This window comes from Podarcis muralis, chromosome 16 (genome assembly GCF_964188315.1).
Source record: "Podarcis muralis chromosome 16, rPodMur119.hap1.1, whole genome shotgun sequence".
NCBI classification, from domain to species: Eukaryota; Metazoa; Chordata; class Lepidosauria; order Squamata; family Lacertidae; genus Podarcis; species Podarcis muralis.
The window spans coordinates 4,960,381-4,987,366 of record NC_135670.1 but is presented as its reverse complement, the minus strand read 5'-3'; the positions used below and the strand labels follow the sequence as shown (position 1 = coordinate 4,987,366).

The window sequence follows — 26,986 nt, the reverse complement described above, 5'->3', positions numbered from 1 at the left end:
TTAATCATGCAGATTGGGCAGCTGTGCATAATTTCCCTGACTTTGCATAATTTATTCTGCTTCCGCCATTGGTGAGGAGGGGCAACAAAGTTCTCAAGCCCCAAACGCAGGAGCTCTTACTCAACAACTTCTCCAGCTCCTGCGATTCCACCAGGTGTTCGCTGTGCATATTTAAGCACATATTTGAGATGATGAGAACTAGACACTTGGGGCGTTAGCATTTTAAAAAGAAAGAAACCTGATATCCTCAGTAACTCTTAAATATCTCATTCAGCCATTGGATTTCACATTTGCAGTTTCTTGGACCAGTCCTCTTAATGCAATGCTTATTATTCATATCATCATCATCATCATTCCCTGGTATTTGACATTTGCAATTCTTTGGACGGTCCTGTTAATACAACACATTTTACAATTATTATCATTAAGTTTATTTATCTATAAAATACTTGTGTGGAGGAAAATCAAGGCAGTCTCCAGGCAATACAAACACAATAAATTATTCTTAGCATTCCCTTGTATTTGACATTGGTGATTCAGGTCCTGTCAGTGCAACGTTTCGTTTATTATTACTACTACCGGCAGTGCTTTTTTTTCTTAAAAAAATGTTTAGGGGTACTCTCCTTTTGACTCAAGAAAATCCCCATTTTATAGTTCAAATCGGGGGAAAGAAATACAGTCAATGGACAAAAGTACAAAGATTCACACAATGTTTAGGGGTATCCGTGCCCTGAAAAAAGCACTCTTGGTATCAACTCATTTTGACTCAAGAGTAGCCCTATTGAAAAGAACAGAGCCGAGCCGACGGTGCCCTCTGTCCGTTTCCATTTTATTGTTTGAATGTTTTGAAAAAGTTCCTTTCGCTGACCATTTTTTTGCAAACCGCTTGGTGCTTGGCTGGGTTTTTGGTTTGCTTGCTTGTTTTCAAAATACGCACCATGTCACGAAGCAAATCAATCTCCCCCGGGAGGTCTACTCTGAGCAGGAGTTCCTACTCGCGTCGGGGACCCCCCTGCAGCCCCTTCTCCTGGGGGGCTGAGCGCCTTCTCTCCCCCCCCCCACCCCGTCCATCTCCGCCCCCCACATCCCATCCCACGCTCCTCCTGGAACAAAGGACGCCTCGCCTCGCCTCTTGGCACCGTGGCGCACGTCTGGCTATAGATGGGGCTGTGGAGCCCCGACTCACCCCTTTCTCCCAGCGCCTGCCCACAGGAGAGAAAGGGGGGAGGAGGAGGGAGGAGGAAGGAAGGAGCAGGCGAGGCAAAGAGGGAGGGAGAGAGGGAGGGAGGGGGCGCCTCTCTCTCTCTCTCTCAGTAGGGATGTGCGCGCATCGCAAAGAGGTCCATGCCACCGGAGGTCTCTTGCGCTCCCTCTGAGAAGAAAGAGGAGCAGGAGGGAGGAAGGAGGAAGACAACCAGGAAATAAAGAGGGAGGGAGGGAGGAAAAAAAAGGGGGGGAGAGCCATTTATTTTTTTCCCCTCCTGCGAAACAGCCAGCCCAAGCCTTCAGCTGCTTGCTCGTCTCCAGGAGACCAGCGTCGATTCTGATTTTTTCCCTCTCTCCCTCTCCTTTCTTTCTTTCTTCTCCTCCCCCACCCCTCTTCCTCCCCCCACCCCCTTTTTCCTGACGGCCACCCCCCCGAGGAATGATGAAAAAAACCAATTCTACCAAGCGGGTGAGTTGGCAGCCCGCTTTCTGAAGACCCCCCGAAAGCAGAAGGGTCATTGTCCAGTTTCTGTGAGGTTGGAGGGGCGCGCGGTGGGAGGGGGAAAGCTGGGGTGTCAGAGCGTTTTTTTCTGGATTATTGATTATTTTGTTGCTGTTGTTGTAAATATCGTCTCGATGCCCTTCGATTCGGCCCCCTTCCTCCAACAATTCAATTGCCTCCTATCTCTCCCCAGCAGCTCCCAATTACTGGGTCCTTTAAACTGGTACAGAAGCTGGATTGCCAAGTGTTTATTATTAAAACTGTGGGTTTGGGGGTGGGGGCTGTTTTGTGTTCGTTTGTTTTTTTGCATTAATTCCGGGAGTATTTGAAACAACAGGGAAACCCACCACCCTTACAGAAACAAGGCAGGGTCCCTATTCTCCAGATTTAAGACTGTTTACCGTGGTTAGAAAGGCGGGGGGGGGGGGGAGAGAGAGATCCATTTGAAAACATCCAATTCTGTAGCCCCACATTTGCTCTTAGAAACGGGGCCTCGTGCGAATATTATCATTATTAGGACCGTTAATATTATGTTGTTATGCTCCGCGTTTTCAAAGGGCGAGAAAGCAGGGAAAACACGAAAATTGTGATGATTATTAATTTTTTTTTTAAGGAAAAAAAGTGAAAACGCAGAGTGGGCAGGGGAACAGATTGACACAGTCTGTTTTCTTACATAATGGATGTGGAGGCGGTGTGGGGTGGTGGTGGGGTGCCAGAGGGTTTGAAAAAAAAATTGTTTATTGATTTGTGCATCATCATCATCATCTCTCTCTCACACACAGAGAAAGAGAGGGACCGTTAGAATTGGGATTGTTTTGTTAGTTAGTTTAAAAATAATAATAATAACTGCACACTTTCAAGGGAGGACAGCGGCTCAGAAAAGATTGCCAGCGGACTCTGCAGCGATAGAGGGGCCCTATCCTGCAGTCTCCGGGAAGGAAGGATGCAGGTTGGAGAGGCTTGAAATAAAAGACATTCCATCACAGTTTCCAATTCTCTCTCTCTTTCTCTCTCTTTGGCTTCTCCTTCCAGGGTCACCAGGATGGGAACCAGCAAGCCACTCTGCTGGAGAAGGTGGGCTGGGTCCGGAAATTCTGTGGCAGAGGCATTTTCCGGGAGATCTGGAAAAACCGCTACGTGGTTCTGAAAGGGGACCAGCTGTACATCTCGGAGAAGGAGGTAGGGTCTCTCTCTCTCTCTCTCTCTCTCTCTCTTGGAATCTCCTTGGAGGGCAGCCCTGCTCCCCCACCCCAGAGAGAGATGGCAACCGTTTCCCACGCCCCCCACCCTCAGAGCCGGAGCTCCAAAACAGGAAATTGGGGGGGTGGTGGAGGGAGGAGGAGAGACCACTGGCTGGGGCCTGGCCTGAGACCTAGATTTTGCAAGTTGAAAAGGGGCAGCAATTTTTGAAGTCCGTGGAAGCGCGGCAGGCGCTATAGGGTTGCCCCCGAAGGACACAGGCCCAGGGCCCTTGTGGGAAATGTGGCAGCTCGTTCCCAGGATGTGGGGTCAAAGGTGATGAATGTTGAGAGGGGTCACTTGCGCACCAGCAGCAGCAGCAAGCAAGCAAAGGAGCCAACTCCTAGGGGCTGAGATCCCTTTGCCCCCCAATAAACATTTGAGGGGGCTGCCCCCTAAGTGGATGGGTATTGCCATTCAAATGGTGTGCATGCGATGTGGTGTCTTGGAATCGATTATGTGGGGCTTACCTGGGCCCCCCAATGATCTATTCAGGTTGGCACCCCTGGCGGCAGGGAAAGGGGTTCAAAAACCCTTTGGTGTCTTCACAGCTGTTGGGGAGTGGGGACTGGTGGCCTCCTGGCCGAGGGACCCAGCAGCCGCTTTTCACGCAGAAGGTCCTGGGTTCATTCCCGGCATCTCCGGGTCAGGCTGGGAAGTTCCGGAACCTGGGAGAGGTGCTGCCTGTCAGTGCAGACAATACTTAGCTTAATGGACACAGACAGTCAGCGTAAGACAGCTTAGAGAGGGCCGCAGCTGAGGCTGGGAACATTTGCCCTCCATGCAGAAAGTCGCAGGCTCAATCTCCAGGTAGACCCCCATCTCAAAACCCTGGAGCTGCTGGTCAGAGTAGACAATACTGAGATAGAGGGACCAATGGCCTCACTTGTATTACTATGGCTTTTTAGGTTCTTCCATTAACCGGCCCTTTATTCAGATCCATGAGGACTAGCGCCTTGCTTTCTTCTTAGAGAAGAAATGAAGGAGGTCCCAGACTCAGTGCCCAGGAAGAGAGCCACTGCCTGTCAGTGTGGGCAGTACTGGGCTAGATAGACTGACGGCCTGACTTCTGGAATGGCAAGTTCCTGCCTTCTTATTTGCTAGTCCTTCCTTTGTGTTCTTGAGGACTGGAATCTTGCTTTGATTTAAACGGAAGGCCTTTGCAGCTCAGCACTTGCTGTGTGTTCCTGTGATGGTGCTCCCCTGGCTACTTGGCCAGAGCAATGGGCGCCATTATGGGTTTTCCATCCCGGGTGTCGGGAACATTGTTTGCCGGAGTTCGGTGGTGAAGGCTCTAGGTTCAATCCCTGCTGGCAGCATCTCTGGGTAGGGATGGGAGAGGCCCTGAGGCCCTGGAGAGTTGCTGCCGGTCAGTGTAGACAATACTGAACCAGATGGACCAGAGGTCTGAGAACTTCCTGTATTTCTGTAGAGTTCTGCATTGTCAGCCATCCTTTCCTGAAAATTTGCATCTCGATTTTGAGGCTTGCTTCCTCCTGCGACATCCTTTCCTGCTTGGCAGGCCGGCTGTGAGACAAAGGGCAGGTTAAATGCAAAGATGTGTGACACATCGCAGGCCCCCTAAGTGGAAATCTCTCCCTTAGCCTTGTTAAAACCTTCATCCTTTGTGGACTATTAACCTGAGCGAGCATTAACTTGGCTGCATTGGCGTCGATGTGCCTGACGCTCTTTCCTGTGCCCTCATATTTCCACCATCGCCGTGACCCGTTCGGGAAAAAAAAATCCTAGGGCTAAAGAAATTCTTTCTTAAAATTTATGCGCCGCTCGATTGCGGGGGGAAACAAATCTCACAGGTTGTCGGGAAGAACCAGCAACAGTTTAAGACTTTTGAAAAGTTAAAATAGCAATAGAGTAAAAACAGATTAAAACTGGCGCCGGCCGGATATTGCTTTAGATTCTTTGTCTAATCAAAAATGCTTTCAGCAGGTGTGTGCAAAAAAAAAAAAAAAAAGAGGAAAAAAGACCTGCTATCAATAGGCAGGGAGTTCCACAGTGCATGTCCTTATTCCAAAGAAATTGCTTGGAAGTTGCACCCTGAGCTCCTAATTTTCAGGTGGACAGGAAACGGCAGCAATTTCTTGGTGGTGAGAGACAAAAAAAGCACTTTGCACACAGCTGGAGACTACGAGGGTCTCGTTTCTAATAAGAGGTGATGTGGTTTAAACCTATTTTGCACATCCGGCCTTCTGGCCTGACTCTTTGTGAGCCTCAGTTTGCCATAGCAGCAGGAAGCCAAACTTTTATGCATTTGTTCTTCCTTCTTTTTTCACTTTGAGGTGTGTGTGTGGGGTTTTTTTTGTAGCATCGTGCAGGGCAGATGGTGCTTTTTCCACTTGTGCGAAAAGGTCGGGTCCCTGCCCCCATCAGCTTGCATTCAGAATTAAGAGGTCGGGGTTAGGATGTGCAGGATAGCAGCGAGAGAAGAACCCGGGGAGGGGGGAGGGGGCCGCGAATGGATGTAAACAGACATTGGGTCACCTGGGGGGTGACGCCTTAAAGCAGGGAGAGTTCCTAGTCCCCATGACAGGAGAGAGATTTCTGTGGAAAGATTTCTGCAGTCCACGTGGGTTGCAAAGAAGGTTTGAAATTAGTTCTGTATGAGGACCTGTTTTTATAAATCTGCTTTCCCCACCCTTGTGGTCAGATAGGATTTGTTCCTCAGGAAGCCCTGGGAACCTGAAATGTGTGGGGTGGGTGGGGAGTTAATGGGACACCCCATTGCACCATCCCGCCAATGTCTATCGTATTCCTGGCTTTACACAATCTTGAGAAGGGAAGGAAAGAGCGGGTTTGCGTTTTCCTGTCCTCAGTTCCCGAGACAAACGGAACAGTGGACTGCCCCTAAGGCAGGGGCACTGAGGAAACGAGCAACCTTCATCATCATAATAATAATTTATTATTTGTACCCCGCCCATCTGGCTGGGTTTCCCCAGCCACTCTGGGCGGCTTCCACAGAGACCAAAAATACACTAAAATGTCACACATTAAAAACTTCCCTAAATAGGGCTGCCTTAAGATGTCTTCTGAATGTCAGGTAGTTGTTTATTTCCTTGACATCTGATGGGAGGGCGTTCCACAGGGCGGGTGCCACCACCGAGAAGGCCCTCTGCCTGGTTCCCTGTAGCTTTGCTTCTTGCAGTGAGGGAACCGCCAGAAGGCCCTCGGCGCTGGACCTCAGCGTCCGGGCAGAACGATGGGGGTGGAGACGCTCCTTCAGGTATACTGGACTGAGGCTGTTTATAGAGACTCATAGAGTCGGAAAGGACCCTTGCAATGCAATTCAGATCTTTCTGGACCCTGACTCCTGTTCATTGGTTATGCTGGGAGACGGAGCCCAGCAACGATTCCCTTCCTGCGCTTCCCAGCCACTGGTATTCAGAATTATCACCGCCTTCAGTTGTGGGGGCAGAGTGTAGCCATTGACAGAACCTTCCCTTCTTCCACGAATCTTCCTCTTTTAAATCCATCCAAGCTGGTGGCCATCACTGCATCCTGTGGCAGTGAGTTCCACATATCACCGGTCTTGAAAGACCTACATTGGCTCCCAGTACATTTCCGAGCACAATTCAAAGTGTTGGTGCTGACCTTGAAAGCCCTAAATGGCCTCGGTCCTGTATACCTGAAGGAGCGTCTCCACCCCCATCGTTCTACCTGGACACTGAGTTACAGCTCTGAGGGCCTTCTGGCGGTTCCCTCACTGAGAGAAGCCAAGTTACAGGGAACCAGGCAGAGGGCCTTCTCGGTGGTGGCGCCCTCCCTGTGGAACGCCCTCCCACCAGATGTCAAAGAGATAAACAACTACCAGACTTTTAGAAGGCATCTGAAGGCAGCCCTGTTTAGGGAAGCTTTTAATGTTTGATGTATTACAGTATTTTAATATTTTTTTTGGAAGCTGCCCAGAGTGGCTGGGGAAGCCCAGCCAGATGGGCGGGGTATAAATAATAAATTATTATTATTATTATTATTATTATTATTATTATTATTATTATTATTATTCCACAGTTCAACAGAAGAAGGACTTGGTTTTGCCTGTCCTGAATCATCCTCGTTAGACACCCCCCCACCCGAATTCTAGCATTATGGGAGAGGGAAGGGAAACTTTTCTCAGCATAACTTGGTCAACTTCTTTCACGTCTTCGCTTACCCACTTTTCCTGTAAACTGAAAAGTCGCCCCCCCCCCCCACAAAAGGCTTTTCGCGGGAAGAGGGTTCTCAGAAACAGGCTTTCGGAAGAGCGGGCGTTTTAATTACCATGAAACTGACCGGGCGCTTTGGAGGCAGGAAACTAAGGCATTAGAAATGCAGAGAGGTGGCTAGGCAGAAAGGCAGAGAATGGGGCGATCCGGTTACGGAGACACCCGATCTCCAGGGTGGGTGTTTGGCTCGCTCGATGGGTAGGAGGGCGCAGGTGGGGGCGAAGGGCTTGGAGGAAGGGGCTCGTTTGGGATCCGCTGCGCCTTAAGGCTGCGTTGCACGCTGTGCAATTTAAAAGGCGCCCCGGTGGCACCAAAGACGGATGGGAACTGTAGTTTATCCCTCATTGAGCTACAGTTCCCAGCAACCTTCACAAACTGCAGCTGCCAGGATTCTTTGGGGGGGGGGGGCGGATCATTTGCTGTCCTAGAACTGGAAGGCACCGCCAAGGATCAAGTATATCAGCCTTTCTCAACCTGTGGGACCCGAGATGTTGTTGAACTACAACTCCCATCACCCCTAGCTAGCAAGGGCAGAGCTCAGGGATGATGGGAGTTGTAGTCCAACAACATCTGGGGACCCACAGGTTGAGAACCGCAGATCTAGATCAACCCCCTGCAATGCCCTCAAGAATCCCTGGCAGACGGGCATCCAAATTCTGCTTATAAATCTCCCATGAAGTAGAGTCCATTGCCTTCTGAGGGAGTCCGTTCCACCCTCGAACAGCTCTTGCCATCAGAAGCGGTTACCTAATGTGTTTTGTTGGGCTCTCCTTTCTTGTAATTTGAATCGGTTGGTTCGGGTTCTACCCTCCAGAGCAGGAGAAAACAAGCTTGCTTCATCCTCTGGGTGTCAGCTTTGATATTTGAAGACAGCCGTCATATCTCCTCTCAGTCTCCTTTTATCTGGGCTAAACATCCCCAACTCCCTCATCCATCCCTCATCTGGCTAGGTTAATAATAATAATAATAATAATAATAATAATAATAATAATAATACAGTCATACCTCAGGGGTTACAGATGCTTCAGGTTGCGAGATTTCGGGTTGCGCACCGCACCAAACCCGGAAATACCGGAACGGATTACTTCTGGGTTTCGGCGCTTGCGCATAAGCACTAAATCGCGATTTGCGCATGCGCAGAAGTGCCGAATCGCAACCGGCGCGTGCGCAGACGTGGCGCTGCGGGCTGCAGATGCTGCGAGTTGCGGACGTGCTTCCTGCACGGATCATGTTCGCAACCCGAGGGTCCACTGTAATAATAATAATAATAATAATAATAATAATAATAATAATAATAATTTTTATTGGCTCAGGGCAGCTACCACCAAATATAGGTAAAGGTAAAGGTACCCCTGCCCGTATGGGCCAGTCTTGACAGACTCTAGGGTTGTGCGCCCATCTCACTCTAGAGGCCGGGGGCCAGCGTTGTCCGGAGACACTTCCGGGTCACGTGGCCAGCGAGACAAGCTGCATCTGGCAAGCCAGCACAGCACACGGAAACGCCGTTTACCTTCCCGCTAGTAAGCGGTCCCTATTTATCTACTTGCACTTAGGGGTGCTTTCGAACTGCTAGGTTGGCAGGCGCTGGGACCGAGCGACAGGAGCCCACCCCGCCGCAGGGATTCGAACTGCCGACCTTTCGATCGGCAAGCCCTAGGCGCTGAGGCTTTTACCCACAGCGCCACCCGCGTCCCCTACCACCAAATATACAATACATTAAAAACACAAAATCAAACCATTAGTTTAAAACACAATTCGAATCACATTTAAAATAAAATTAAGTGGGAACCCACGAATCATAACCGTAGGGGTAAGGAATTAAAAGTGCACCAGGCCCAGCCACTCATGCTGGTCCCATATGGGCCGATAGAAATAGCCAAAGAGGCCACTTACATACAGTGTCCCATAGAACGAAGGGGGTCAGACTGAACCCTGACCAAAGGCCTGGGGGAACAGCTCTGTCTTTCAGGCCCCGCGGAAAGATGTCAATTCCTGCAGGGCCCTGGTTTCTTGTGACAGAGCGTTCCACCAGACCGGGGCCAGGGCTGAAAAGGCCCTGGCCCTGGTCGAGGCCAGTCTAACCTCCTTGAGGACCTCCAAAGTATTATTGTTTGTGGACCGTAAGGTTCTCCGCGGGGCGTACCAGGAGAGGCGGTCCCGTAAGGCGGTTAAGAGTTGTGGAAGTCGAGTTTTGTGGTGCCAGCAGGCAGGGCAACCAATGTTCTCTCCCAGTCAACTGAGCTGCCTCTTTTACACCTGGTGTTATTTTGGGGGCATCTCTAAGAGCCTTCTTGTATTGAATGCCACTGGTCCATCAAGCTTAATACTGCCTACACTGGCTGGCAGCAGTCACTCTCCCAAGGTTTCAGGAAGGACGTACCTCCCAGCCTTTCAGGAACTGAAGTCGGGACCTTCTGCGTGCAAAGACAGTTTTCTGTTTCCATGATGAGTAGAATATGAATGAATTTTATTATTACGCTCACAGACCAGTTCCGGCTCACTTACAATATCAGGAAAATCATAAAACACAACAGGAATATGTTGAATTGCAATTGGGTATAACAGAGACAATTCAGATATAGTGGCAATTAAAAATATATATTAAGTAAAAAGGTAAAGGTAAAGGTACCCCTGCCCGTACGGGCCAGGCTTGACAGACTCTAGGGTTGTGCGCTCATCTCACTCTAGAGGCCGGGGGCCAGCGCTGTCCGGAGACACTTCCGGGTCACGTGGCCAGCATGACGAAGCTGCTCTGGCGAGCCAGAGCCGCACACGGAAATGCCGTTTACCTTCCCGCTGGTAAGCGGTCCCTATTTATCTACTTGCACCCGGGGGTGCTTTCGAACTGCTAGGTTGGCAGGCGCTGGGACCGAACGACGGGAGCGCACCCTGCCGCGGGGATTCGAACCGCCGACCGTGTGATCGGCAAGTCCTAGGCGCTGAGGTTTTACCCACAGCGCCTATATTCAGATATAGTGGCAGGTAAATATATATATTAAATCTTGATCATCTGTAAGGTGTTTGTGTGTTCTTGATGGACTGGTCTGAGCTGAAGGATCCAGACTGAACTGGGAGGATGTTCCCCATCTATCAATGGCAGAATATTGAGTCCTGAAGTTCTTTCAGGAGGACTTGACTGGGAGGGACCTAGCCAACCAGGGTTTGCGAGATAACCTTGGGTTAGGCGTCCCTTGCTGCCTGGGCCTCAGTGTTGTAGCGGGTTGGTCTAGATGACCCTCTGTCTCCCTTCCAACTCTAAAAAAGTCAACGATTCTCTGGCCTTCTCTGTTTGTCGCTGGCCCTCCAACTGCAGCCATGGCGTTCAGCCTCCTTTGCTGATTCTGAGCTTTCCTCTCATCCTCCCAGGATTCAGGCTGTAAACAACTGGGTGTTCTCCATGCTAAAAATATTTCCGAAATTATTTGCCCAGGCAACCCAAATCCTTGCACTAAGAAAAGCTGGGTCTGTGACCCTGCGTGAGTCACACACACGAAGCAACTTCACGTGGCTGGTGATTTTTTTTGCTTAATTCCTTCTGCTATGAAACTCTCTTCCTGGTTGGCTCAGTCCGTAGAGCCTCTGAACCACAGGGTTGTGGGTTCGAACCCCACGTTGGGCAAAAAGATTCCTGCAGTCCTGCAGGGTTGGACTAGATGAGCCTTTGAGGGCCTCCCAGCCCTGTGATTCTTTGTCGTCTGAGATTATGCCAGGCACTGCCGGAATATTGTAAAAGTCTACCTTCGAACCCCTAAGGGTTAGAAATCGACTCTTTTTATTCCTGACCTCTCCCACTTAAAAGAAAGGAAGGAAAGGAAAGTGGAAGAACGTAAGAGCCCTGCTGGATCAGATAAAATATTTCTCCAGTCCAGTATCAACGGGTGTCAATGGGGAAAGGAACGAAGGCAACAGAGGTAGACTGCCCCTGAACCTGGAGTTCCATTTAGACAGCAGGGCTAACAGCCATTGTTAGGTCTCCTTCCCTGCTAATAATAATAATAATAATAATAATAATAATAATAATAATAATAATAATAATAATAAATTTATTTATACCCTGCCCTCCCCAGCCAGAGCCTGGCTCAGGGCGGCTAACACCAGTAAAATTACAGTAAAAACATAATAGGAAAAAAAACCAATTTAAAATACAGGTTAAAATGCAATTTTAAATGCAGCCTCGTTTTAAAAGTAGCCCATAGATCAAAACCATAAAGGGGGGGGGGGACATAAAGGTCAGACTGAGTCCAAAACAAAGGTCAGGCGGAACAGCTCTGTCTTGCAGGCCCTGCGGCAAGATGTCAAGTCCTGCAGGGCCCTGGTCTCTTGGGACAGAGCGTTCCACCAAGTCGGGGCCAGTACTGAAAAGGCCCTGGCCCTAGTTGAGACCAATCTAACCTCCTTGTGGCTTGGGACCTCAAAAGTGTTGTCGTTTGTGGACCTTTAGGTCCTCTGCACGGCATACCAGGAGAGGGGGTCCCGTAGGTACGAGGGTCCTAGGCCGCGTAGGGCTTTAAAGGTCAAAACCAGCACCTTAAACCTGACCCTGTACTCCACCGGGAGCCAGTGCAGTTGGTAAAGCAATGAATTTGTCTAATCTGACTTAAGAGCCATTTAAGCCAGCAGCCAATTGCAATACTGTAAATACGGCAAATTCCGTCCAGTTTGCAGGATGGTGAATTCCATTTATTTACATACAGGTTATTGCAATTCTATCCCACCTTTTTTCTCTAGGGAGCTCAAGGTGTCAGGCATAGTTCTCCCTCTGCTTATTCCCACAACAACCTTGTGAGGGAGGCTAGGCTGAGAAGGAGGGACTGGTCCCCAAGTGCACCCCTGGTGACCTCCATGGCTGAGTGGCAGGATTTGAACCCTGGTCTCTTCCAGGTCCTAGTCTGACACTCTAACCACTACACAACACTGCCCCTATATACCCACCACCACCTTCTAGTTGCTGGGGGGGGGGGGCGGTGGATTGGCCCAAGACCCTAGACTTGAGAGACAGCCTGTTTCTGTTTTCCCTTTGGTCCTAAAAGCCCCCACCCCACCCCCAAAATCTAGACCTCAGCTTCACATGTCCTCAAAATGCCGCTTATTGTTTTCTGGGGGGGCGGGTGAAGAGCGTTGATCCTTGCCCGCCACCCGACTTCACCTCTTGTAATTAATTCCGATAGCGTGCTAAAATGCATTTGATACGAGCCTTGGAGAAGGTGCGCAGATCGATGCCCCTGGAGAGCGAAAGTCTGTGTTTATTGATGTGTGTGAAAGAGAGCGAGGGGGGGCACTTTCAGCCATGGCCTCCGCTGCTCCTGGGGCGGAAGCTCACACAACCACACACAAACACACACACCCCTCCAAGACGGAAGGTTGCCAGATCCCTGCAGGCACGCACAAGCTTTTTGCTTTAAATTTTAATCCAATGTTAAAATTGTTCCATCCGTTTACTTAATGCACTAGCTCTTAGCAGATTCCCCCCCCCCCACCCGGCGTTAAGTTTGGAGCATCACTGCCGGTCAGTGTGGGTAATACTGACCCTGATGGACCCATAGTCTTGACTCTGCAGAAGGTGGCATCTTAGGTTCTTGTTCAAACCGGCCGCTCATTCACAAGCCGTTCTGGCTTGTCTGTAAGTTAATGACCAATGGTAACAATGACCATGAGGACTAGATTCTTACTTTATTTCTTTTATGGATGTAGCTCTGTAGTCCTGGGTTCAATCCCCAAAGACATCTCCAGATCGGGCTAGATGGACTGATAGTGTCTGGTTCAGCTTCTGATGTCCTGTTTACAGATCTGGAAAGAGCACGGATGACGTGGGGAAATCTCTGTGAATTTGTCTACTCCAAAGCCATTCAAGTTGGTGGCCACTGCTGGCTGCTGTGGGAGGGAGTTCCGCAGTTTCAAGAAGTCCTTTTTATCTGTCCTGAATTTTCCAACTTTCAGCTTCACTAGATATCCCTGAATTCCACTGTTATGAGAGAGGGTGGAAAATTTTTCTCTGTCTGCTATCTCCATGATACGCATGATTTTATAAACTTCTATCATTTTGCCTCTTACTCGCCGATTCTCTAAACTAAGAACGACCAAACTCCGCAACATTTTGTCGTAGGGAAGTCTCTCCATCCCCTTTCCTGAACCTTTTCCAGCTCTTCAGTACCCTTTCTGAGCTGAGGCGACCGGAACGGTGCACAATATTTCAAATTCGGCCGCACCACTGATCGGTATCGTGGCATTACGATATTGGCAATTCCCATTCCTTTCCCCGTGACCCCAGGCGTGGTAAACCTTCCCCAAGGACTCTTTCCCCTCTGCTTCCTAAAAACTGCTCTGATCGCCAGCTCATGGGCATAGATTTTTGCGCTGCGATAGCCCAGCCGAGCTGCCCATGTGCTCACAGAGGCACGCATGACATGCCCTTCCCCTTCCCCCAAATTGATTTGCGAGAGTTGAGCATGAGCTGTGTTAGGTCAACCTGACGTGAGCGGCAATCGATATTGCCGTCCCCTCTGTTCTGCAATGGAGAAAATTGCATTTATTTACGGCTCCCTAGTTGGAATGAACATGGTGCTCCATTAAGCTGCCTCTGCCCTTGCTCTTTTTTCTCTCCCAAATCCCTGTGGTTTTGGAGGATGTTGGGAGCAGTGCGATAGTGCGATCGTTCCCTCGTGGTGCGGACACACTTGTTTTGGGACGCCTCCCACTAGTCAGGAGGGCCTTGCTAGCTTTAGGAACGCTACCAGAGGTTAGTAGCTTTTGGGATTTGATTTTTAGCTTAGAGAAAAGGCAAATAAGAGCCAACACGTTTATAAAATTCTGCCTGGCATGGAGAAAGCAGACACAGAAGAGTTTTCCCCGCTCTCTCTCTCTCTCTCTCTCTCTCTCTTTCGTTACACTAGAACTTGTGGAAATCTAAGGAAGCTGAATGTTGCGAGATTCAGGGTGGATTTCTTCCTGCAGCGCAGAATTAAACTTTGGAACTTCTTGCCGCAGCAGGCAGTGACGGACGTCAGCCTAGAAGGCTTTAATAGAGGATTAGACAGATTCACAGAGAAGTGAGCTGCTAACTTGGCATTAGGCTGAGATCTGGCTGGTATGCTGTTGTTGTTTTTCCCCCCATGCGCAGCGAATGTGTCCGTTTGGAAATGGATCGCAGGACGGAAAGGGAAGCCTGACCGCCGGGTTCAAGCCCAACGTGGGTCCACGCTCTTCTGTGCCGGGGTTTAATTCCCTTTTGGGCTAATCTCTTCTCTGGGGACAAAAAGCTTTAGGAGCGAAGGCGGTGGTTTTATTTCACGTGTCGCAAATCCTGCGTTGACTGCGGGTCTCGGGCGGCTTAAAGGGAGCTGTCCTGCCTGGCACACAGCAGAGATTCTGGCCCAGTTAAAAATAGACGGCGCTCATCCTGCCCCCCTCCCATTTGACTTTTTGTTCTTGCCCGCTTCCAAAATGTGCCAGATAATAGCGCAGCGATGTTGGTTTTCCTTCTGCTAAACTGTAGGCGTGCTCATCCCCTCCTCAAAGCTGACTTTCGCAGATGGATTTAAGATATCCGTGTCGTTTTTAATTTCGCATTTTGCTTTTGTGGCTTTTCGGGCACCCAGCCCCACGATATTTCCGAGTGCTGGACGGCTTAAAACAAAGAAGTATCTTCCATATGTACACGTCCATAGGAATGCAGTAAACCTGAATTGTAGGTGCGGTTCACATACAGCAGTCATGTCCAAAGTCCATTTAATCAATTTAATCCAGCCCCACTGTGGCAGTATACAATGGTACCTCGGGTTAAGAACTTAATTCGTTCCAAAGGTCCGTTCTTAACCTGAAACTGTTCTTAACCTGAAGCACCACTTTAGCTAATGGGGCCTCCTACTGCTGCCGCGCCGCCAGAGCACGATTTCTGTTCTCATCCTGAAGCAAAGTTCTTAACCCGAGGTACTATTTCATGGTTAGCGGAGTCTGTAACCTGAAGCGTATGTAACCTGAAGCATATGTAACCTGAAGTGTATGTAACCCGAGGTACCACTGTATGTCCTGGGGTAAAATCCTAAAAATAACTCAACTTTGGGGTAAAGTTGTAAAAATATCTCAACAATCCTAAAAACCTTGGTCGGCCCTCACGCATGTTCACTTCATCAAATCTGGCCCTCTTTGAAAAAAGTTTGGGCACCCTAATAGATTTTCAACCGTACGCTGTGAAGGCGAGCTGGCGGGAATCAGAGGCGAGTGGAAGCCGCAACAAAGAGCTCTCAAGTTCTCGCAGGAAGTCAGGTTGCCCAGCGACCTCTCGCGGGAGCATCCCCAACGCCAGACGCGAATTTAAGGGAGCGCAACCGATTTGGTCGCACTGGGCACGAAGCCTTGGGGAAGCTGCAGGGGATGCCACAACTGTGATTTAGAATGGGGCGCAAAAGGCGGGGGCACCAAATTTTGGCATTGCACCGGGTGCTGCTGAAATTTGAGACCTGAAATGTCCGCCACTGCCTACCGCACCCCTGGCAAAAGGTGAGCCACTCAGAGGATGCCCTGGGAGGGACTTGCCCAGAAAGACCAAAACTTGGAAGCAAAGACCAATAGCTTAAAAGCTCTTTTTGCACTAGGTCTGCTTTGAGTTTCTAGCTTCCTCTCACATCTGAGCCTACTGCTCACTGGCTCCCTTATAGCTGGCTAGCCATGGGGCAAGTCCAAAGGGAATTCTGGCTATACCTGGATGTTGCCTCTGTGCGTAACCTTTGGGACCAAACCCAAGTTGCCTGTGAATGCGCTTTCTCTCCTGCAACTTCCATTCGTTCCATTGGGAAGTCTCCGGTAAATGAATCCCTTGTTCTGGTTAGTGGGGTGTCATTTGCAGTCAGTACCCCAAACACTATTATTACTATTATTATTATTAGTAGTAGTAAGGTAAAGGTAAAGGGGCCCCTGACCATTGGGTCCAGTCGTGGCCGACTCTGGGGTTGCGGCGCTCATCTCGCTTTACTGGCCAAGGGAGCCGGCGTACAGCTTCCAAGTCATGTGGCCAGCATGACTAAGCCGCTTCTGGCGAACCAGAGCAGCGCACGGAAATGCCGTTTACCTTCCCGCTGGAATGGTACCTATTTATCTACTTGCACTTTGACGTGCTTTCGAACTGCTAGGTGGGCAGGAGCAGGGACCGAGCAACGGGAGCTCACCCCGTCGCGGGGATTCGAACCGCCAACCTTCTGATTGGCAAGTCCTAGGCCCTGTGGTTTAACCCACAGCGCCACCCGCTTCCCAGGTATTATTATTAGTAGTAGTCATTTGCGCTTTTAAAAGCAGCTGCACGCATGGTTAACTTATGGGATTTGCCGCCAAGAGAGGCATTGCCAAAGGTGGTAGTGCGTTCACCATATGGCTTCTAAATAACCAGGAAATGCTTTTCCACCTGTAAAACCTGAAAATTTTATTTATTTATTTTAAGGAAATGTTTGTCCACCTGGCCTGGCGGTTGTACTTTTCGCAACAACAGCGTATCCTGCAGAAATCTGCAGGTGTGGCTTCCCCAGCTATGGAGATAAAAGTAACGCTTTCCAATTAATAATAAATAATAATAATTTTTTATTTATACCCCGCCCTTCCCAGTTTAAAAACCAGGCTCAGGGCAGCTAACAGCAAACATAAAACACTGATTAAAATGTGACTTAAAAACAGCGTAAAACCGCACAGAATACAACATAAAATGCAGCATCAGTATCAATAAAATTCAAAAATTCAGGGGTCATTTTTTTGGGGGGGAGGGGGGGAAACCCCAGTCAGTAGACATCGAACGATCGCCAGTGCTAACTGGCCAAGTTAGTCCTACTAGGGCCAGCAAGGAGACCAGGGAAGAATTTAAATGTGGGGTCCCAGAAAGGGTTTCTTCATAGAAGAGGAAAGAGAAAAGGGAATAGAGGATCAGGCTAATTCAAATTGAAAGCCAGGCTGAATAGTTCTGTCTTACAGGCCCTGCAGAAGGAGATCAAGTCCTGCAGGGCCCTAGTCTCATGGGACAGAGTATTCCACCAGGTCGGAGCCGTCACTGAAAAGACCCTGGCTCTTGTGGAGGATAGTCTGGCTTTGACACAGCTGCAGTGGGAAGCTGAAAAGCTGGCAACCCTTTTTGGCTGGGATCCCACCTAGCGAGCAGAGAGGGCCGTGAGCAGATGGAGGAGTCGCTCTGCCTCTTCATCTCCAGGGTGCAAACCTCTTACACCCACCATCCAAACGGGTGCAGTCAGCTGTTGAACTGCAGTGGGGACCAGGAGCCTTAGCCTCCCTGTGGGAACTACAGTTCCCAGAATGCTTTGTGGCTGGGGAAGTCAGAAGGCAGTGATGATTCCCATTCTAATCTGCTTTCATCGCAATCAACGCTGTTTTCATTCTGCTGCATCTCGGTTTCCACCAAATGCTAACTTATTCTTCTTCCTATGCAACGCAATCGACTTGATTATTTACGCAAGTTACAAATGCCATTTACGCAAGTTACTGACGTCACGACTCATGAATGCTGGATGCAATTTAAATGTGTGGTGGCAGCAACCATAATCAATTACGTATTGTCTGCGGACTGAAAGCAGCAGCAGCAAATGTCAATCAATATTTGCTGGGTTGATTCCCATCACGTAGACAGGACAAATAAGTCAACATTGGCCATTTTGCTTCCGTCAGAATCCTCCAGTGTCTGATTTTGTTGCGTTAAGCCGGGATAGTTAAAACAGTTGAGGGTTTGTAGTGTATAGAGACAGAACCAGCAATCAATCGCAAATGAAAGACTCTCACTGAACTTGTGTCCCTCTGTGTACGTGTTTGTTATTCCCTGCCTGCAGGTGAAAGACGAGAAAAACATTCAGGAAGTGTTTGACTTGAACGATTACGAGAAATGCGAAGAGCTCAGGAAATCAAAAAGCAGAAGCAAAAAGAACTACAGCAAGTTCTCGCTCGCCCACTCCAAGGAGCCTGGGAACACAGTAGGTCTTCCCTATCGCCCCCACCCAGAGGGATTCCTGGCTGCTGGCTAAACTATGGAACTCCCTGCTGCAGGATGTGGCAGGAAAAGGATGGTCCTTCCAGCATCCTTGGACTCCAACTCCCATCAGCCCCCAGCCAAGGTGGCCAATGGTCCGTCATCAGCCAGTCTCTTTATTACAGTCAACGGCCAGTATTTTAAAATCTATAAGCTAGTACCAGACAAAACAAGACAGAGAGCCATAACAATACAATGACTAATAACTGAAGCATACTATAGAATGCCAAGCACAGAAAATAAAGCCGTAAGTTCGTTAATATTAATCCCCGGTGAGTTTTACTTGCTGCAGCGCAGTATTTAGCTCCCAGCTTAGAAGAGATGGATGCATCCCCGATCTGAGAGGAGTTTTAAAAAGCATAAAATTCACCTGATCGCCTGGGGAGTTTCTGTAAAAAGGAGTTTCCAATAAAAATCCGGCGTGTATCACAATAAAAGCGCAACGCATAAGAATAGCTGCTTCCACCTCTCCAGATTTGCTGGGGAGTTTGTGTTGACAATGGGGGTTATAATTTTTTTGCAGCTTCACCTCCTGTAGGCGTAAGGTAACCCATCCCACAAGGTTGAAGGAGCCAGACCAGCCAGGATGGCCAGTGGTCAGCAGTTAGGGGAATTGGATTCCAGTGACACCTTGAGGCTTTGCAGACTCCCCAGTCCTGGGATAGTAAATGCACCCTAGGAAACCAGGACTTTGTCACTGCTCAGAAGCTATAGAGCCACGAGTGAAGAATGGGTCTTCTTGGCTTGCATCTCCTTTAATGGGAGACAAGGAAGGGATGTAATAAAGCAAGGTTTAAGTGATCCTCTCTCAGACACCATGGTTTTGCATTACTATTTATTTTAGTTTGAGAATTCATGCCCCGCTCGGCCAAAAAGGCCCCAGGAAAGGCTTAGCGACAATTAAAAAAAAAAATGACAACCTTACAGTCCTTACCTGCACAGGTTTATAAAGTAAACAAGAATGGCACACAAGGGGAAACGAACAAGGAGGGAAGAGGAAAAATCAAAACTCAGGCACAGATTTCCAAACAGTTGTCCTGATGGAAGAGGCCTTCTGATTCCCATCTCTTCTGATGGAATGGCTGCCCCCAGGTGACAGGTGAGGGGAAAGGAGGTGTGAGGGAACTGGCCTGCCGTAGCAGAGCTAATGCTTTCCAGAACCAGGCTGTCACCTGGGTGCTTCAAAAAGCCAACCGAGTTGTAAGAAGGTTTTGTATTTCCATGCATTGTTAGGGACTCTCTCTTCCACTAAAAAGCTGTTAGGCGCTGGTCCGTCTGACGTAGATGGACGCCATCTTCCTTTGCCTTAGGATGGGTTTGTTGACGGCGTGACATCCGCAGCTGATGTGCGTTCCTTCTCTCCTAGGCACCTAACCTTGTCTTCCTGGCTGTGAGTCCTGAAGAAAAGGAGTCCTGGATCAACGCTCTCAACTCTGCGATAACTCGGGCCAAGAACCGCATCTTGGACGAGGCAAGTAACCTTCGGGGAATGAGGTGTTCACGGACAGAGAATCTGCTTTGCATGAAGGTGGTCCCAGGTTCAGTGCCAGAAGGCATCTTCTGGCTAGGACTGTTGTTGCTGTTGTTTAGTTGTTTAGTCGTGTCCGACTCTTCGTGACCCCCTGGACCAGAGCACGCCAGGCACTCCTGTCTTCCACTGCCTCCCGCAGTTTGGTCAGACTCATGCTGGTAGCTTTGAGAACACTATCCAACCATCTCGTCCTCTCTCGTCCCCTTCTCCTTGTGCCCTCCATCTTTCCCAACATCAGGGTCTTTTCCAGGGAGTCTTCTCTTCTCAGGAGGTGGCCAATGTTTTGGAGCCTCAGCTTCAGGATCTGTCCTTCCAGTGAGCATTCAGGGCTGATTTCCTTCAGAATGGATCGGTTTGATCTTCTTGCAGTCCATGGGACTCTCAAGAGTCTCCTCCAGCACCAGAATTCAAAAGCATCAGCCTTCTTGATGGTCCAGCTCTCACTTCCATACATCACTACTGGGAAAACCATAGCTTTTACTATTTGGACCTTTGTTGGCAAGGTGATGTCTCTCCTTTTTTCTTTTCTTTTTTTTACTTTTTTGGGTAGGACTAGACAGGCCAATACTCTGATCTGGGGCAAGGCATGTTCCTATTTAAACCGGCCCTTTGGTTCAGAATCATGAGGACTAGAGTCTTTATTTTGAAGCGGAGGACCATAGCACAGCAGCAGAGAACCTGTTATGCATGTAAGAGATCCCAGGTTTGATCCTTGATGGAATCTCCACCTAGGGTTCAGAATGTCCCCCCTTTACGAAACCCTGGAGGGTTGCTGCCAGTCAGTGTTGACTGTACTGAGCCAGGTGGACCCCAACCGCCTGACTCTGCATAAGGCAGAGTCTGTTCCTACGATGTGGGTCTTGCGCCCACCAACCTGTTCAAGGGGTTGCCCTTTGAAGTTGCCTTGGAGTTGTTTTTATGAGCACAGCAATGAGTTGATTAATAACCTATTGGTTGCTTGGCTCGTAAAATTACCTACAGTATTTTTCCGTCTATAAGACGCCCCCATGTATAAGATGCCCCCTATTTTTGGGGACTCAGATTTAAGAAAACGGGGGGAGATGTATCTGTGTATAAGATGCCCCCTAATTTAATGACATTATTTTTTAGGGGGGAAACCTAGTTAAACACGGAAAAATACGGTACTTACTTAATTGTTCCTCCTCCCAGGAACAATGAGAAATGGACATTGTTTGTATTCATTCATTCATTCATTCATTCATTCATTCATTCAGAGCATTTGTACCCTTCTTTTCAGCCCCCCCCCCAAAGGCCCCCAGAGCAGCTTAATGTACAGTCAAAACAAGAATTCCTTTCCGCACAATCTAAAAGCAAACAAAACCACAGCACGCAAGGGAAACTGGACTGGGAGGGAAGAGGAAAACATTGCGCTTATGGCAGGCGAAACAAAGGGGCCTCTGCCAGGTTGTAGTCTCCCACAGCGAAGCTTTTGAGACCCCCCCCACTGCCTCCAAGATCCCTTTTGTTTCTCCACCGGTTGCCCCCCTTTCCCTTTCCAGCCATCCTCCCACCCACTGTAACGTGAGCTGCCTCTGCTCGGAGTTTTAAACAGTGCGATTGAATTAAGGAACCCTTTTAAAGAAAAAAATAGGAAGGAAGAAAGAAGAACCAAGACTACAGTCTGCTGTCTCCGATATCGCCGGGGCCATCTGTCTCTCTTTTTTGATCGCTCTGCCTTTGTGGGCTCGTGACTCATTCTGCATCTGCAGAGCAGGGCAGAATCGAGAGTGCCGCTTCCTCGCTGCTAAATTTAGGGGAAGGCTGAGGGGCAGCCACGGTGAGAATTTCTTGCTTTTATTTAAAGGCTGGGGTTGCGGTTCTGCCTTTTGATCCGTAATAATCCCCGGGGTCAGAGGCAGAGATGCTTCTGAATGCCGGTTGCCGCGACGCCCAGGATGGAGAGAGTGTTACTCTTGCGCTCAGATCCCACTTGCTGGTTTCCAGTTGGGGCACCTGGTCGGCCACTGGGAGGATAGGATGCTGGACTAAGTAGGCTCCCTTTGGCCTGAATCAGAAGCAGCAAGACCAAAGAAGAGATTTATCCACATGGTGCATTGTTAAACTATGGGACAATGGTCGCCTCTTTCCCTACAGACCCTCTTGGGTGCTGAGATGGGCAGAGGGCGCCCTCTTGGTTGTTGCAGAGGCTCAGGGGATGGGGGCCTTCCCTGTGGTGGCCCCTAAGCTGTGGAACATCCTCCCTGCAGAGATGTGCCCGCCACCTTCATTGTACACCTTCCAGAGGATGCTAAAGATGTACCTCTTTGCTCAGGCTTTTAGCACTCAGGGTGCATGTTTTTTTAAAACCCACCTTATCTTGTGATTGTTATTTTAAACTGTTTTTACCATTGCATTTTAATTGCTGCACCTCACCCTCGGACCTTAGGGTGAAGAGTGGGCTAATTATTATCGTTGTCCTTAAATCTATTACCTCCAGCCCTTGGAATTTGCTCTGGGGTTGGCTGAGGTCGGGAACCTTAGGCCTGGGGGCCAAATGTAGCCTTGCAAATTCTCCTCCCAGGCAGAGGTGTAACCAAGGTCTCTGGCGCCCTAGGCAAATAGCCACATTAGAAATTACTACATTTCACGCGACCCAATTGCTTGAAACATCTGGAATGAGGGCAGGGAGGAAGGGCAGGAAAAATTGTACGTCTTTGTGCCACGGTGCGAGAAGGTTGGGAAGCTTCTCCTGTGTTTGATCTCCGTGCGACAGCAGCGGTGATCTCCCCACACAAATACATCATATGATCCATAGTCAGATAGGTGGCTTTTGAGCCCCTGGCGGGGACTGGTTTCACCAACCCCTAGGTACACCTCTGTGCCCAGGCCACACCCCTCACCAGCTGTTTTGCACCCCCATTGAATGCTTTTTCCTGTCCTTGATCCCTGGTCATGCTGTCCGCTTGCCTGATAATAATAATAATAATAATAATAATAATAATAATAATAATAATAATAATAATTTATACCCCACCCTCCCCAGCCAAGACCAGGCTCGGGGCGGCTAACACCAGGTATAAAACAATTGATTAAAATAAAACTTAAAAACAAGATTAAAATACAACATCAAAATGCAGCCTCATTTCAGTAGAAACTCAAATCAAAAACTTTTTGGGGATGAAAACGTCAAATCTTCACCAAGGCCAACTATCCAGACTGGTCCTACGTGGGCCAGAAAAAAGCCAGGGAAGTCCCCAAATAGGAGTTCCATCACAGAAGGAGAAAGGAAAAAGGATAGAGGGGAAGGGGATCAAGTTGATTCCAAGCCAAAGGCCAGGCGGAACAACTCTGTCTTACAGGCCCTGCAGAAAGAACTCAGATCCTGCAGGGCCCTGGTCTCATGAGACAAAGCGTTCCACCGGAGCCAGTGTTGAAAAGGCCCTGGCTATGGATGGATGACAGAGGGGTGTTTGTGTGTAGAAACTAGCCCACTGTAGAAAAGAAAAATGTTACATTCCCGTGTCTGTCCTGTTTCCCCACTGGCCTTGTCTACTTCTAGAATGTGGTCCCTCAAGACAGCTGCCTGGAAGGGAACTTGGCCCTTGCTAGGGAATTAGTCTCGTAATCTGGGGAACCGGGTTCGCGTCTCCGCTCCTCCACATGCAGCTGCTGGGTGACCTTGGGCCAGCCACAATTCTTTGAAGTCTCTCAGCCCCACTCACCTCACAGAGTGTTTGTTGTGGGGGAGGAAGGGAAAGGAGAATGTTAGCCACTTTGAGACTCCTTAAAGGGAGTGAAAGGCGGGATATCAAATCCAAACTCCTCCTCCTCCTTCTCCTCCTCCTCCTCTTCTTCTTCTTCTTCTTCTTCTTCTTCTTCTTCTTCTTCTTCTTCTTCTGCACTAGGGTGACAGAGCGCTTGAATCCACTTTGCATGCGCCAACTGACATTGCAGAATGGGTTCCAATCCTGGAAAGTTCTGACTGCCCTTGGCCCAACAGGTTTAGCAGAATGATGCTCAGCTTTGACCAAAGTGCGCTTGCACCTTCATGCCTGGAACGTTGGCCGGCAACACACTTCTGAGCAGTGCCTGTCTCTCCAGAGGACTTGCAGCCCTGCAAATTCTGGAGCCTCCGCCAGGCAGTAGTTGAGCCGTTTTCGACCCCGAAAGAGATTCCAGCTAATTGTTGCGAGTAATGAATATGCCGCAGAGTTCCAGGCTAAGCTGACGGATCAGCCCCTTGCAGGGAGCCAAAACGAGAGGGATAAATTATTCACCGCGATCCACCGCGCTGGCCTGTCGTCGTGACAAACTGATGGTGGGTGTTCTTGTGTTGCATTTCAGGTGACCGTGGAGGAGGAGAGCTACCTTGCCCACCCGACTCGCGACAGGGCCAAGATCCAGCACTCCAGGCGGCCGCCGACCAGGGGGCATTTGATGGCTGTGGTACGTTAAGGCGGATTTCCCGCTTCCGTTAACGGCGCACACTCAGAACTGGACACGGGAAATATATACGTGCAGTACAATCTCATCTTATGCAGGGGTTCGGTTCCAAGGGTTCGATGCACACACAAAAAGGCAGATTTTCAAACCGCCCCGTGTGAGCATATCTAGACTCCTGGAACTAGCACATTTTGCAAGTCTCGCTCCCCAAGCAAGGCAGAGAGCTCAAAAGCTTCCCGCAAAACGCAGCATGGAAAAAGCTTTCAAGCTCTCTGTCTCATTTGCCAGGCAAGGCCCACTTGGCACACCGGCTCCAGGTTACAGATGCTCACGCAAGATCTCACGGGAACTCATGAGAGCATCCCGGAGCCCGCGCGCTGAGTGGGGCTTGCCCAAGCAAGGCAGAGAGCTCAAACAGTCTTTTCACGCCAGGAAAACCCGGCGCAAAAAGAGCTTTCAATCTCTCTGTGTCGCTTGCTTTTAACTTGCAGAATTCGAACAAGCTGGACTTCAAACACTTATTTCTGAAACTGCGCAAATTAAGTGCGCATCAGATGACAATTGCTGGAGATGTAGTTGTGTTCAGGTCCTGGCTGCAAGTTTCCCATTGAGGTATCTGGTTGGCCACTGCGAAAACAGGATGCTGGACTAGATGGGCCACTGGCCTGATCCAGCAACAGGCTCTGCTTATGTTTGTATTCTATCCCTGTTTGTTTGTGTGTGTGTGTCAGATGGCATAAGCATGCATGTTTTGTCTTGTTTATACACATGCAAAAGTTGACTGATTCATTGGGCATAGGAAGTAGCAACTATGGACCAGAGCCAAATTCTTCATTTCTGTCCTTGGTATTGGGTTAAAGGTACCCCTGCCCGTATGGGCCAGTCTTGACAGACTCTAGGGTTGTGCGCCCATCTCACTCTATAGGCCGGGGGCCAGCGCTGTCCGAAGACACTTCCGGGTCATGTGGCCAGCGTGACAAAGCTGCATCTGGCGAGCCAGTGCAGCACACAGAAACGCCGTTTACCTTCCCGCCAGTAAGCGGTCCCTATTTATCTACTTGCACCCGGGGGTGCTTTCAAACTGCTAGGTTGGCAGGCGCTGGGACCGAACGACAGGAGCGCACCCCGCCGCGGGGATTCGAACCGCCGACCTTTCGATCGGCAAGCCCTAGGCGCTGAGGCTTTTACCCACAGCGCCACCCGCGTCCCTTGGTATTGGGTTACCTGGCACAAAAAGAGCATTGAAGCTCTGTGCCTTGCTGCAGAGGGGTTATTTTGGCACGCCAGCTCTAGAAGACTAGGGGTGCTTGGATGGGGGTGTGTCCATGTGCTTTTGTGATTACGTGCTATCCCAGGAACGTGACCCCTGCGTAAGATGCGACTGCACTGTTGTATCTGTGGGTTGATTTGTGATGCCTACAGGCACGACGCTCCAAAATAATTCTCAAAACACGTAGCCCTTATCTCCCTCTCTCTCTCTTCCTGCCCCACGACCTCTGTAGGCATCTACCTCAACGTCCGACGGAATGTTGACCCTCGATTTGATCCAGGAGGAGGACGCTTCCCCGGAAGACCCCGGCACCTGCGAGGAGAGCTTCCGGGTGGACCTGGACAAATCGGCGGCCCACCTCTCGGCCGGGCGGCGGCGTTCGGATTCCGAGAACGTGAAGCCCGCGGAGAAAAGCCGGACGAACAGCCTCCCGAGGCGGGAGGTGGCGTCTTGGGACAAGTTCTCTCAGCGCACCGACTCCTTTGAGAAGGGTACCATGTACACCCCTCAGGTCCCGAAGAAGCTCTCCCACCTGGAGAAAAACAAATGTGCCTCTATGGAGGAGATCCTGTCGTGCCGGGACTCTTCTTCGGCGCACCGGGCGGTGCTGCGGAAAGGGCTGGAGGAGCAGCTGGCCTCGGCTGGGCCAGAGCAGCTGGGTCGAATCCAGGAACTCGTTGCGTTGAAACTTGAAAAGACCCAGGAACTGCTGGCGGAGGTGAGGGGCTACGCCGAGGGGAAACGGAAGGCCAAGGACCCCGCTTCTGCCACCACCATCGCCTCCTCTCCCTCCTCCTCCTCGTCTTCTTCCAAGTTGGACTCGGAGGCCATCTTGCAGGAGACGGAGCGGCTGCTTGGGGAGGCCTCGTCCAACTGGAGGCAGGCTCAGAAAGTGCTGCAGGAGGTTCAAGAACTGAGGGGCCTGTACAAGCAGCTCGAACTGCAGCTCTCAGACCCCAAATCCAAACAGAACGCGCAATCCCAGTACAGGAAAAGTATGATGTGAATGGAGGCCCGTTTTGGGCCCTCTTAGGCGGGAAGGACAGGGTGTTTAGGGCGGCTAGGAAGAGGGTCAAAAGGGTTGGTATGTACCTTTTTATTACCACTATTATTATTTACAGTGTTTGATGCTGACGAGGTGCCTGTTCTCATCCAATCCTAATTTCTCACCAGTTTGATTTGCTGCCCTTCTTTTGCCCCCTATCATCCCCCCTCCCTTTCCCCTTCTCCAGCCCCAGACAAACACATTCCAATAAATCAGTTTGTATCCATGATTTTAAATTTATTTTGGGGGGCTTTGTTTTCCTCAGCTTTCTCTCGCTCTAAAACAATATCGAGCCTCTTTTTCAAAGAGGATAAAGGATTCTAGGTTTGTGGCAGGAGGGCTTAATTTTTATTGCAGTTTGGTGGCAGGGCACAGAATCTGGTACAATAATTTCTTTCCAGAGAAGGCTTCCAAATAGAAACTGTTGACGTCCTCAACCTGAGCGCAGAGAGGATGGAGCAAATGAGAGCATCCCAGTAGCTTTCTCCAGTTCCCCAGAAGTCCCTGGAGATTTAGATTGACTTTGGGGCCCAGGATGTGGGTTTCTTCCCACAAAACAGC

General features: G+C 49.6%; 1 protein-coding gene across 1 annotated transcript; it reads left to right on the top strand.

The window, feature by feature from the left end:
• Positions 1 to 1,283: 1,283 nt before the first annotated feature.
• PLEKHO1 (pleckstrin homology domain containing O1) lies at positions 1,284 to 26,654 on the top strand. The gene is made up of 6 exons (XM_028709168.2): positions 1,284 to 1,675; positions 2,741 to 2,887; positions 17,979 to 18,119; positions 19,542 to 19,646; positions 24,012 to 24,113; positions 25,613 to 26,654. Exons 1-6 carry the CDS (start codon positions 1,646 to 1,648, stop codon positions 26,384 to 26,386), a joined length of 1,299 nt encoding a protein of 432 aa, XP_028565001.2. The 5' UTR covers positions 1,284 to 1,645; the 3' UTR covers positions 26,387 to 26,654.
• Positions 26,655 to 26,986: the final 332 nt, after the last annotated feature.

Coding starts and splice junctions, on each gene's coding strand:
- PLEKHO1 (XM_028709168.2), top strand. CDS start 1,646: ATGATGAAAAAAACCAATTCTACCAAGCGG. Junction 18,120..19,541: donor CCAAGGAGCCTGGGAACACA/GTAGGTCTTCCC, acceptor CTTCTCTCCTAG/GCACCTAACCTTGTCTTCCT. Junction 24,114..25,612: donor GGGGGCATTTGATGGCTGTG/GTACGTTAAGGC, acceptor CGACCTCTGTAG/GCATCTACCTCAACGTCCGA.